This window comes from Chiloscyllium plagiosum, unplaced genomic scaffold, assembly GCF_037043375.1.
Source record: "Chiloscyllium plagiosum isolate Xiang-an unplaced genomic scaffold, Cpla_swu_hap1 HiC_scaffold_7, whole genome shotgun sequence".
Taxonomy (NCBI): Eukaryota; Metazoa; Chordata; class Chondrichthyes; order Orectolobiformes; family Hemiscylliidae; genus Chiloscyllium; species Chiloscyllium plagiosum.
In genome coordinates, this window is record NW_028270145.1 from 40,045,117 (window position 1) to 40,058,481 (window position 13,365).

The 13,365-nt window shown below is 44.0% G+C and overlaps 1 protein-coding gene across 1 annotated transcript in view; it reads right to left on the reverse strand.

The window, feature by feature from the left end:
• Positions 1–13,365, reverse strand: part of trpm2 (transient receptor potential cation channel, subfamily M, member 2) — a 178,453-nt gene that overhangs the window by 129,058 nt on the left and 36,030 nt on the right. Inside the window, exons 5-8 of the mRNA XM_087988956.1 lie at positions 12,456–12,621; positions 7,034–7,214; positions 5,088–5,254; positions 333–513 (exon numbers count right to left, since the gene is read on the reverse strand). Coding sequence (XP_087845082.1) covers positions 333–513; positions 5,088–5,254; positions 7,034–7,214; positions 12,456–12,621 — 695 coding nt within the window. The remainder of the gene's footprint in view (positions 1–332; positions 514–5,087; positions 5,255–7,033; positions 7,215–12,455; positions 12,622–13,365) is intronic.

Consider the following 13,365-nt stretch of genomic DNA (forward strand, 5'->3'; position numbering starts at 1 on the left):
TGACACTGTTTCCATCAAACATTCCCGAAACAGAGACAGCCAATGACTAAGTTCACTGAGAGTCCAGTGTGGTCACAGCATTGTTTCAATTGAGATTAAAAGTGTCTATGGAATGTATCACAAAACAGACTCCATATAGTAAAGTTCGAAAACAGTCACATAAAACACTTACAGGAAAGATAATGGCCAGGTTAGATACAGATTTAAATTCTGTCTGTATTACTTCACCAACACTCCCAGTGCAATGATTGCACCAGTTGGGTTGAAGTGTTAAACTCAACGTACGGTGAATGTAACTGCCTAACGCAAAACCACAGGTGGACAAGCCCTACCTTCAGTTCCCATTCGCTGCTTTGAGATGTACTTTTCCAATTGGGCCCTTAGGAGAATCTCCACACCATATTGTCCATGGGTGCCATTGTCAACCAGGATAAAGTGGGTATGGTTGTAGTCCAGGCAGGATAGTCTGCCCTGATTGGCCTCATCCATGTAATATTCCACAGGAAACCTGCCCTGTTCCAGGAAAGTGAATTCTGATTAGTTACAAGCAGTATAGCTGTTATATCACTTCTGCCTCTGGCATTTCAGCTTAGAGAGAGCTTAGTTTCTGTCTTCTTGCTGAAGTGGTGATCAGTCAGGTAGAATGTGAGTGAAGCCCTCTAGGAAAACTAAGATTTCAAATTCTATAACCTCCATGTCCATCAATGACATGTGACCTCACCTCACAGCTCAGATCCAGCTAGTGGTCCTTCTTTTCAGGGCTGTCCTTGAACTTTGATTTCTTCATTCATGACATTGCAAGCAAGGCCAACATTTAATGCCTCGCCCTAATTGCCCCGCAGAAGGTAGTGGCAACTGCCATCTTGATCTGCTACAAAACAATCCGATACTCATTGGCAGTTTGATAGAAGTGAATAGCTTTGGCTTTGTCAGAGGGCTCTTAAGCCTGTGGGTCTGGAGTCATATTTAGAACATTGCCTTCTCGAAATGACCCCTTTTACAATGGGGTAGCTTAAACTCCCATGTTTTAAATAGTTAACGTAATTTAGTAATGAATTTAATTGATGTTCTCAGACCAGTACTGGACCTCCAAATTACTGGTCCAGTGACTTTACCCCTGTCTCTCCCCAGCATGGCTCTCTCTCTCTCTCTTTCTCTCTCTTTCTCCTGGTGTACTTCTTCAACTACCTCATGCTCTAAAGAAGGGTCACTGGACCCAAAACGTTAACTCTGATTTCTCTCCACACATGCTGCCAGACCTGCTGAGCTTTTTCCAGCAATTTTTGTTTTTGTTTCTGATTTCTAGTATCCGCAGTTCCTTTGGTCTCCAATCATCAGTCTCTCACCATCTCTATAGCTCACCTCCCCAGTTATCAGGATGTCTTTGTATCAAACAACTGACCTGCTATTAGCAGGTGTCTCCCTATAGAAATCAGGATATCTTTCTACGCTCACTTCTCATTTTTCCCTCTGCGGCTCACTTCTGCAGTTACACGAAACTCCTTCCCTTCTGGCTCACCTCTCAATCCATCAGGCTCCTTTCTGCCTCTCTCTCTAACACTCTAACACTCTCTCTCTCTCTCTATCTCTCTTTCTCTCTCTCTCCCCCTCTCTCAATCACTCCTCGCACCAGCTGTCAGTCTCTTTTTCCATGGATCGCCACTTCTCTAGCCATCCGGCTCTCTCTCTCTATATGGATCATCTTCTCTCCAGATATCTGTATTACTCTTTCTCTAAGGCTTAGTTCTCCAGCTATCTGGATCTTACTGTCTACTGCTCATGTCTCCAGCCACCAGGCTCTCTCTCTCTCTCTCTCTCTCTCTATTGTTCACCGATCCAGCTATTGAACTCTCCCTCTCATGTATATGATGATTCAGCTCTCCAGTTGTCAGGCACTCTCCCGATCTAGTCACAACCCTCCATTCTGAAAAGCATCCCTCTGTCTCTTATGGCTAAGCCAGTTCTGTATCCATCTTGCCAGCTCAACCCTGATGCCATCTTTTGTACCAGTTTGCCATGGTGCCGGATTGGTAAGGGGACTAGGTTTTATTGCGTCCTTTTTTTCATTCTTTTCATTGGGAATTTAGATAGTGGGAATGGAGGTTAGGGCGTTGAATGTTCCTTCTGCAGAATGTGGGAGGTAAGGGACACCACTAGGGATGGGCACAATAGAAATGTGGAGCTTGTTCAAGGAACAGCTACTGCGTGTCCTTGATAAGTATGTACCTGTGAGGCAGGGAGGAAGTGGTTGAGTGAGGGAGCTGTGGTTTACTAAAGAAGTTGATTCTCTTGTCAAGAGGAAGAAGAAGGCTTATGTTAGGATGAAACGTGAAGGCTCAGGTAGGGTTCTTGAGAGTTAAAAGTTAGCCAGGGAAGATATAGAGAGAGAGCTAAGAAGAGCCAGAAGGGGACATGAGAAGTTATTGGCAGGTAGGATCAAGGAAAATCCTTAAGCTTTCTATAGTGTATTGGAAATAAGGATTAAGGGTGATTTAGTGGTTTGGATCAGAAGTTGGCTAGCTGAAAAAAGACAGAGGGTGGAGGTTGATGGGAAATGGATCCTGGAGATCAGTTACTAGTGGTGTACCACAAGGATCTGTTTTGAGTTCACTGCTGTTTGTCATTTTTATCAATGACCTGAATGAGGGCGTAGAAGGGTGGGTGAGTAAATTTGTAGATGACTCAGAGGAGTTGTGGAATAGTGCTGAAGGATGTTGCAGGTTACAGAGGGACATAGGTAAGCTGCAGAGCTGAGCTGAGGGTTGGCAAATGGAGTTTAATGCAGAAAAGTGTGAGGTGATTCACTTTGGAAGAAACAACAGGAATAAAGAATACTGGACTGATGGTAACATTCTTGCTAATGTAGATGAGCAGAGAGATCTCGATGTCCATGAACATAGAACCTTGAAAGTTGCCACCCAAGTTGATAGGGTCGTTAAGAAGGCACACAGTGTGTTAGCTTTTATTAGTGAGGGATTGAGTTTCGGAACCATAAGATCATGCTGTACAAAACTCTGTACAAAAGTCTGGTGCAGCCACACTTGGTGTATTGTGTACAGTTCTGGTCACTGCATTATAGGAAGGATGTGGAAGGTTTGGAGAGGGTTCAGAGGAGATTTACTAGGATGTTGCCTGGTGTGGAGGGAAGGTCTTATGAGGAAAGACTGAGGTTGTTTTTGTTAGAGAGAAGAAGGTTAAGAGGTGACTCAATTGAGACATATAAGGTAATCAGAAAGTTAGATAGGGTGGACAGTGAGAGCCTTTTTCCTTGGATGGTGATGGCTAGCACGAGGGGGCATAGCTTTAAATTGAGGGGTGATAGATACAGGACAGATGTCAGAGGTAGTTTCTTTACTCAGAGAGTAGTAGGTGCATGGAACACACTGCCTGCAACAGTAGTAGACTCGCCAACTTACAGGCATTTAAATGGTTATTGGATAATTGTATGGATGAAAATGGAATAGTGCAGGAAAGATGGGTTTTAGATAGGTTTCTTCTCAGATATGTCAGCGCAACATCGAGGGCCGAATGGTGTAATGTTCTATGTTCTACGTTCATGGTAAATACGTTTACAGATGACACCAAAATTGGTGGTAAAGTGGACAGTGAAGAAGGTTATCTCTGAGTACAATGGGATCTCGATCAACAGAGTTTAATTTGTATAAATGCATGGTATTATATTTTGGTAAAACAAACATTGGTAGGACTTATACAATTATTGGTAGGTTCCTGGGGAGTGTTAGGTAGAAGTGGGTACTGCAGATGCTGGAGATCAGAGTCAAGATTAGAGTGGTGCTGGAAAAGCACAGCAGGTCAGGCAGTGTCTGAGGAGCAGGAAAATCGGGCAAAAGCCCTTCATCAGGAAAGTTGTCAAACTGAGACCGAGGGGTGTAGTTCCTTGAAAGTGGTGTCACACGTAGACAGAGTGGAAAGAAGGCTTGGCTTCATTGGTCACAGCATTGAGTACAGGAGTTGAGACATATTATGGCTGTAAGGCCATACTTGGAGTACTGCACACAATTCGGGTCACCCTGTTAAACTGGAAAGGGTGCAAAAAACGTTTACAAGGGTGTTACTGAGACTGGAGGTTTTGGGTTATAAGGAGAGACTGGATAGCCTGAGGCATAGAAGGCTAAGGAGTGACCTTATAAAGATTTTAAAAATCATGAAGATGAATAGCCAAGGTCTTTTTCCCCAGGATAAGGGAGTCCAGAACTGGAGCACATTGGTTTAATGTGAGAGAGGAAACATTTAAAAGGGACTGAAGGGGCAACTTTTTTACGCACAAGATGATGCATATATGGAATGAGCTGTGAAAGAAAGTGATCAAGGCAAGTATAATTGCAACATTTAAAAGATATTTGGACAGGTATATAGATAGGAATGTTTTGGTGGATATGGGCCAAATGCAGGCAAACAGAACTAGTTCAGTTTAGGAAGGCTGATCAGAATGGATGCGTTGGGCTGAAGGGACTGTTTCCATGTTTTATGACCCTGTGACTCTGTGGCTCACCTCTCCAGCTATCAGTCCTCTGTCTATTGGTCACATCTCCAGCCAACAATCTCTGTGTATTGGTCATCTCTCCAACTATCAGGTCTTCTCTCTCTACTGCTCATCCCTCCAGCTATGAGGTGCACTCTCTCTCTGTGGCCCACCTGTTCCCACCAGCTATCAATCTCTTTCTCTCTCACCAGCTCTTTTCTCCAGCTATTAAGCTCCCTCTTACTGTATGGCTCACCTCTCCTGCTCTGAGCCTCTGCCTCCCTCGCTTGCTTTGGCTCACATCTCCAGTTATCAGCCTCTCTCTCTGGCTCAACTCCAGAAATTGGGCTTCTCCATCTCTTCTCCTCTATCGGTCACATCTCCAGCTATCACGCACTCTCTCCCATTCACTCACCTCTCCAATTATCAGATTCCCTCTCTGTTGGTCACCTGTTCATATATCAGTCTCTTCCTCTCTAATGCTCCTCTCTCCAGCTATCAGGTACACTCTTCCTATATGGCTCATCACTCCAGCTTTCAGACATGCTCTCTTTGGGCTAACTTGTCTAACTATCTCTCCAGGGTCTACCTAAATGTGGCTCACCTCTTCAGATATCAGCCTCTCTCGGTTATGCACAATACCCCAACTCGCAATACCAATGGCCACAATCTGTTGTTTCTTGGATTGGCTGGTCATCTTACAGTGTCGCACTGACTCTCCAACATGCCTCATCACCCCAGCAAATGTGCCTCCCGTGATAATCCACGCACCTGGGAGAAAAACAGAAGTGTAATTGTCAAAAGTCAGAGAGAATCTGCCACAAGAAGTCAGGCTTTAGATGAGGGAACTGAAAGTAAAATCTAGAAGCGTGCAAATGACACAAAGGTGGGTGGATGGGTGTACTATTAGGATGAGGCAGAGCGTGAGTGGTACAAATTGAGAGACTGTCCAGATGTGTGGCTGATAGTGTGCACAAACGTGGGAGCAAAACCAGAAAGGCAGATTTCTACCTGAATGGCTGTAAATTGTAAGTGGGGAACACGCAATGAGGCCTTGGTTTCCAGTACACCAGTTGCTGGACATGAGCATGTAGATGAAGCAGGCAGTGTGTGGTCTTTCATTGTGAGAGGATTTGAGTACAGGGGGAGGGATGTCTTTCTGCAATTAGACAGGGCCTTGATGAGACCACACCTGGAGTATTACATGCATTTTTTTGTCTCCTTATCTGAGGAAGGATTTTCTGGCTACGGAGGGAATGCAGTAATAGTTGACCAGACTGATTTCTGGGATAGCATGGCTAACCAATGAAAGGAGACAACCTTGGTTAGGACTGTATTCACTGGAGTTTAGAAGAATGAAGGGGATCTTTTAGAAACCTGTAAAATTCAAACAAGACTAGACAGTATAAACACAGAAAGCATGGTCCCCCAGTGACAAGGGAGTCCAGAACAAGGGAGGTCACAATTCAAAGATACATGTTTGGCCATTTTGACTGAAATGATAAGAAATGTCTTCACCCAGAGAGTTGGTGAGCCTGTGGAATTCTGTGCCACAGAAAGCAGTTGAGGCCAAAATGCTACATGTTTTCAAGAAGGAGACAGATATAGTTCTAAAGGAAAAGTGGATCAAAAGACATGGGGAACAAGTGGGAGCAATGTATTGAGTTGGATGATCAGCCATGATGACACTGAATGGCACAGCAGGCTCAAAGGGGCCGAATGGTGAACTCCCGCTCCTATTTTCTATGTCTCTACGTTTCTAAAACAACGAGGAAGGAGATGGCAAAACAAAATAAGAATATTGTCAAAGTGAAAAGGAACTTCGAAATGAAGAACATGAAATGGAATCACAAAACATTCTGCAAACATATTAAAGGAAGTTAAGGAAGAGATCTGGGGACACTATTATACTTGCATATGAGGAATTGTTTGGTTTCACAGAACTTAAGAATTGCTAAGCAGCGAGAGATGACATTGATGCTTTTCATTTTGCATCATCAGGAGTGAAACACAACAAAACTAATTTTCATGATGATACAATGTATCCACAGAATGACAAGAGAGGACTGATTGCTTACTGACTTGTGCACTGAAATAAATTATTAAGTTTATCAATGAAATTATATTAGGAAGGAGCCTGACAAATTATTTTTAAAAACTGAATAACTTGCAGAAAATTTTGAAATGGCAAATAAATGTCAGCACCAACAAAAGTAGATAGGAAGTACATGAAAAGACTTCTGGATTTGCAAATGGAGTGGACGAAGAAAGGGTTTCAAGGAGTCAGGTTCAATAATCATTAATGCAGCATGGACTAACAAACTTATAACAATATAAACAAAGCAATGGCAATCTAAAGAAACAAAGCCAAGAGCATGTGAAGATTTAAACCCATAAGTGATCCGAATTGCAGCATTAGAGGTCTGTGCCCAATTCTGATCCAGATATTACAAGTCGCAAAGGTACAACAAAAATTTAGAAAGATCTTACTAGAACTGATAATTTGTGAAATAATCAGCAACATGTTTAAAAATAATGGTTGTGCAATACCTGTCGATTGGGCGACTTTAATTAGGCCTCTCTGGAACATGACTCTCAGGCCTCGCTTCAAGTGAAAGTTCTTTGCCCCTCCAGTTACAGAAATGAGAAGATGTGGAGGGTTTAGTCCCCAATACTCAGTCATGAGATGGTAGAGTGTTACTGGAGCAGTGTCATTTGAGACTCTGGCGTACTGAAAAGAAGAGGTGGGCACAAGTGTTAGTAGTGACACATGCCACTAATCCTGGTAGCCTCTATTTCAGGAGGATCCATCAAGTGACACCAACTGCAATGATTGCACCCTCCTACGATTAGTCACACAGTGCATCCATCACCATAACCTACCATTGGCCATGAAGGAATGAGTAGACTCTGTGTCAGGCAACTATCGATTTCCAGGCAAACAGCCTTTATTTCTCCTCTCTACTTTTGTTTCGATTTTGATTGTTAACATGGTTATCGATAAGGAGAATTAACTTTTAATTTTGTTTTCTATTGATTGCCAGAGGAGGAAGCAGACTCACTTCTGCAATGATCTTACTGAATGGCGCAGCAGCAGGCTGAATGGCCTGCTCAGTTTGTGTGTGCCTGTTTGTAAGCCTCTTCTCAGAAGAGGCCATGCACTCTGAGAGTGCAAAAGCACACAAAGTCACGTGAATCCTTCAGCAGCTTAGCTCTGCACAGCTCAGTGGGAACCACAAAACAAATTACTCAATGTCACGGGGTAATATGCACATTGTAAGTAAACAGGAAGTGAGTGATGTGGATTGGTCACCAATGGAGTGTCCCGATTGGAGATTGCAGGATGCTCCGATCTCTGCTGGGTTGGATGCATCTGTTGAAGACAATCCATAACCAGCAGCAGGAAATATTTGAGGTTCTAAATCATGGAGTCATGGAGTCATAGAGTCATACGGCATGGAAACAGACCCTTCAGTCCAACCAGTCCATACTGACCATGCTCCCAAACGAGATTGGTCTCACCTGCCTGTTCTTGGCCTACATTCCTCCAAACTTTTCCTATTCATGAATTTAGCCAAATGTCTTTTAAAATTGTAACCGTATCAAACTTCATAACTTCCTCTGATAATTAATTTCCATACACAAACTACTCTCTGTGTAAAATAGTTTACCCCTCAAGTCTTTTTTAAGCAACAGATGGTGACATCTTGAAAAATTTCCATGTTACAGAGGAGGAAGTGCTGGATGTCTTGAAACGCATAAAAATGAATAAATCCCCAGGACCTGATCAGGTGTACCCTAGAACTCTGTGGGAAGCTGGGGAAGTGATTGCTGGGCCTCTTTTTGAGATATCTGTATCATCGATAGTCACAGGTGAGGTGCTAGAAGACTGGAAGTTGGCAAACGTGATGCCACTGTTTAAAAAGGGTGGTAAGGACAAGCCAGGGAACTATAGACCAGTAGGTGGTAGACAATTGTTGGAGGGAATCCTGTGGGACAGGATGTACATGTATTTGGAAAGGCAAGGACTGATTGGGAATAGTCAGCACGGCTTTGTGCGTGGGACATCATGTCTCACAAACTTGATTGAGCTTTTTGAAGAAGTAACAAAGAGGATTGATGAGGGCAGAGCAGTAGATGTGATCTATATGCACTTCAGTAAGATGTTCAACAAGGTTCCCCATGAGAGACTGGTTAACATGGTTAGATTTCATGGAAAAGAGGGAGAACTAGTCATTTGGATACAGAACTGGCTCAAAGGTAGAAGACAGAGGGTGGTGGTGGAGGGTTGTTTTTCAGATTGAAGGCCTGTGACCAGTGGAGTGCCACAAGGATCAATACTGGGTCCACTGCTTTTCATTGATTTTGAATGATTTGGATGCGAGCATAACAGGTATAGTTTGTAAGTTTGCAGATGACACCAAATTTGGAGTTGTAGTGGATAGTGAAAAAGGTTACCTTGGATTACAACAGGATCTTGACCAGATGGGCCAATGGGCTGAGAAGTGGCAATAGAGTTTAATTTAGATAAATGCGAGGTGCTGCATTTTGGGAAAGCAGATGTTTGCAGGACTTAATGGTAAGGTCGTAGGAAGTGTTGTTGAATAAAGAGACCTTGGAGTGCAGGTTCATAACTCCTTGAAAGTGGAGTTGCAGGTAGATAGGATAGTGAAGAAAGCGTTTGGTATGCTTTCCTTTATTGGTCAGAGTATTGTGTACAGGAGTTGGGAGATCATGTTGCGGCATTTTTAGAATATTGTGTACAATTCTGATCTCCTTCCTATCGGAAGGATTTTGTGAAACTTGAAAGAGTTCAGAAAAGATTGACAAGGATGTTGCCAGGGTTGGAGGATTTGAGCTATAGGGACAGGTTGAATAGGCTAGAACTGTTTTCCCTAGAGCGTCAGAGGCTGAGGGGTGATCTTATAGCGATTTATAAAATCATGAAGGGCATGGATAGGATAAATAGACAAAGTCTATTCCCTGGGGTGGGGGAGTCCAGAACTAGAGGGCATAGGTTTAGGGTGAGAGGCAAGATATAAAAGGGACCTAAGGGGCAACTATTTCATGCAGAGGGTGGTGTGCGCATGGAATGAGCTGCCAGAGGAAATGGTGGAGTCTGGTACAATTATAGCTTTTAAAAGGCATCTGAACAGGTATATGAATATTAATGGTTTAGCGGGATTTGGGCCAAATGCTGGCAAATGGGACTAGATTGAGTTGGGATATTTGGTCGGCATGGACGAGTTGGACTGAAAGGTCTGTTTCCGTGTTGTACATCTCTATGACTCTACTAATCCAAAGCTGAAGGCCATTATTGTGTGGGCATGGCTTGAAATCCCCACTACTGGTGGAATTTAAATTAAATTAATAAATCTGCGATCGAAAGTTAGTCTCAGTTTTGGCCACTGTGGAAACAATTGTCCTCATGTCCTGTAGGAGAAAGTGAGGACTGCAGATGCTGGAGATCAGAGCTGAAAATGTGTTGCTGGAAAAGCGCAACAGAAAACCTGCTGCGCTTTTCCAGCAACATATTTTCAGCTCATGTCCTGTAGGGATGGAAATACTTACCTGGCATGGGCAACATGTAATTCAAATCCATAGCAATGAGGTTGACTCTTAACTGCAAGGGCAATTAGTTCAAGGCCATTAAATTTAGGACACAAATGCCATGTGGTGCTGGAACCCACAATCCATGACAGACCATGGTAACTTTAAGTTGGCTGGATCAGGAACATGGTTGTGGTTGTCGGAGGTCAGTCCAGAACATCTCTGCAGGAGTTCCTCAGGCCCAACCATCTTCAGCTCTTTCATCAATGACCTTCCCTCTGTCATAAGGTCAGAGTGGGGATGTTCACCAATTGTAAATTTACAGAATGGTTGCAGTACTAGCAAAAGTTATCTCTCCCATTGAGTCTGTGTTGGCTCATTGAAGAAGAAATGTAACTTGATCCCTTTCCCATAACTTACACATTCTTCCTTGTCTAATAATGATCTAATTCCCTCATGTAAATTTCAGCGCAAATGTGTCTGCTGCATTCTCAGGCAATACATTACAGATCATAATCACTGCATGAAAACGTCTCTTCTCATGTCACCATTGCTGCTTCTGATAAATTAAATCTGTACTCCCTGCTTCTGATAAATGAAGTCTGTACTCCCTGCTTTGTTATCCTTCTACTAATGGGAACACATTCTCTGTATTCACTCTGTCCAGGCCCCTCATGCTGATCAAATCACCTGTCCACTTTCTCTTCTTGAAGAAAAACATGCCCAACATCGCTGATCTATCTATGCAACTGAATGTTTTCACTAGAACCATTCATAAATCTTTTCTACCTTGTCTCTAAAGCTGTATCACCTTTGGCCACATAGTGTGCATGACCTGTCAGATACTGAAGCATGTCCAAATGCACCTAGATCTGGGCGATATCCAGGTTTGAGTCTGACAAGTAAAATTCGTACTACACAAATGTCAGACAATTTCCATTCCCGAACAAGACAGAATCTAACCTTCACACCTTGACATTCAGTGGCAGTACCATTGACCAGAAACAGAACCAGACTCACCACATAATGCAGTCATTACAAGAACAGGTCGTGGGGCTAGGAATACTGCAGTGAGTAAGTCAACATCAAATCACAAGACACAAGTGGGCGGCACGGTGGCACTGCTGCCTCACAGCGCCTGAGACCCGGGTTCAATTCCCGCCTCAGGCAACCGACTGTGTGGAGTTTGCACGTTCTCCCCGTGTCTGCGTGGGTTTCCTCCGGGTGCTCCGGTTTCCTCCCGCAGTCCAAAGATGTGCAGGTCAGGTGAATTGGCCATGCTAAATTGCCCGTAGTGTTAAGTAAGGGGTAAATGTAAGGGTATGGGTGGGTTGCACTTCGGTGGGTCGGTGTGGACTTGTTGGGCCGAAGGGCCTGTTTCCACACTGTCATAAAATCTAATCTAATCTAAAGTCAAGAGTGTGATGAAATACTCTCCACTTGCCTGGATGAGTGCAACTCCAGCAGCACTCAGAAGGCTCAACACCATTCAGGACAAAGCAGTCCCACTTGATTGGTACCACATTCACTCCTACCACTTTTGATGTTCAGGAGCAGCAGTGTTTACCATCTACAAGACACACTGTAGATGTTCTCCATGGATCCTTAGACAACACTTTCCAAATCTATAAAGGCAAAGAAGGGTAGGGGTTTTTGAGAGGGATGAAGCAGCATTTGCAACCATTGGATTAGGGTCTGATCCTCCTGGTGTTCCCCAATGTCCAGCGCATTAACCATCTGGACACATGATGGAGGGAGGTTCAAAGTTGAAACATTCAGTGGTAGACATGGCCTCAACAGCAATGGAAAAAAAAAATTGTCACAATTCCTGACTACATCCTGTGAGCAAACACCTGTCATTGATACAGGGAAACAGCTCCAAAGTCTCTGTTTTTAAAGCTTTTCCTATTGGCAGATGCTCAGTCAGCGACTCATTAGGATCCTCCTTCCATTTTTGACCTGATAGCTTGCAGGAAGTGTGTGTAATCGAGTTATAAATAAAATCTTCACTGCTGTTGAGTGGCATTTCAAAGCTAAGAGAACCAAAAGTTCCTGATGTTTTACTGAAGACACTGATGCACTGGTAATTTTCACACTTTTAATCTGCCACCCCCTCTCATCACAATCACCCTGCGGCACTTAAAATCCCACCCGAGTTGCTTGAATTGGTCTGATAGGCTGGATATGAGTGACAATAGGAAGGAATGATGTGGAGTTGCTGGTGCTGGACTGGGGTAGACAAAGTCAGAAGCCACACAACACCTGACTTCGCCTGACAAAGCAACAGTGCTCCGAAAGCTTGTGATTTCAAATAAACCTGTTGGACTATAACTTGATGTCACGTGACTGATGAACAGGAAGAAAGATTAACAACTAACCTTCTAAATTGAAGGTATAACACGGTCGGGATATATTCACAAACCTTTGCAACTTTCTGCCCTTGTCCTTCAAATACTATGTCTCCAAATGCATCGGTAGGGACTTGCCGGAGGTGTTTCATGGCATTCCATTGCTCACCGTGTAAACGACCCAGGTTAATAGCCTCCTCTCTGTGATGTTCCCTGGGGTATCCGCACTCACATACTGACCTTTGAAGAGAAACACAAGCTGGATCAAATTCCCCAATTGTAGTTCAGGGCAGGTTCCCAGACCCAGCCCCCCTCAAACAAACCATATCCATCAATCCTTTGGTTAATCTACGGGCTGCTGCTGATAACCAAGCAGAGCGATGCCTTCAGGTCTGACAAGCCTTCACGCCCCGGGAACTGTGTTTAATTATGGCCCACTGCCCGCCCTACAAAGTACCAATCATTTCCTACTGACCCCTGCGCTTCACCACCAAGGTCCCCTTCCTGTAACACTTGTTTTAATTGTGGGACGGTGGGCCTCTGCGTCAAGGCTTCTCCTTTTCCCCGGAAACAGGGCTAGGGTTCTCGAGATAAGTAGAAATCCTGGCTCAGTGTGGGTGGCACAGTGACTCAGTGGTTAGCCCTGGTGGCTCACAGCACCAGGGTCCCCAGTTCGATTCCAGCCAGTCGGGTGACTATCTGTGTGGAGTTTGCACATTCTCCCTGTGTCTGCGTGGGTTTCCTCCGGGTGCTCTGGTTTCCTCCCGCAGTCCAAAGATGTGCAGATCAGGTGAATTGGCCGTGCTAAATTACCCATAGTGTTAGGTACATTAGTCAGAGGGAAATGGGTCTGGGTAGGTTACTCTTTGGAGGGTCAGTGTGGACTAGTTGGGCCAAAGGGCCAGTTTCCACATTGTAGGGAGTCTAATCTAAAAAAACCTCTAACTCTTTCTGAGTTAGCTCTCATTAAGGAGTTTTTGTAAG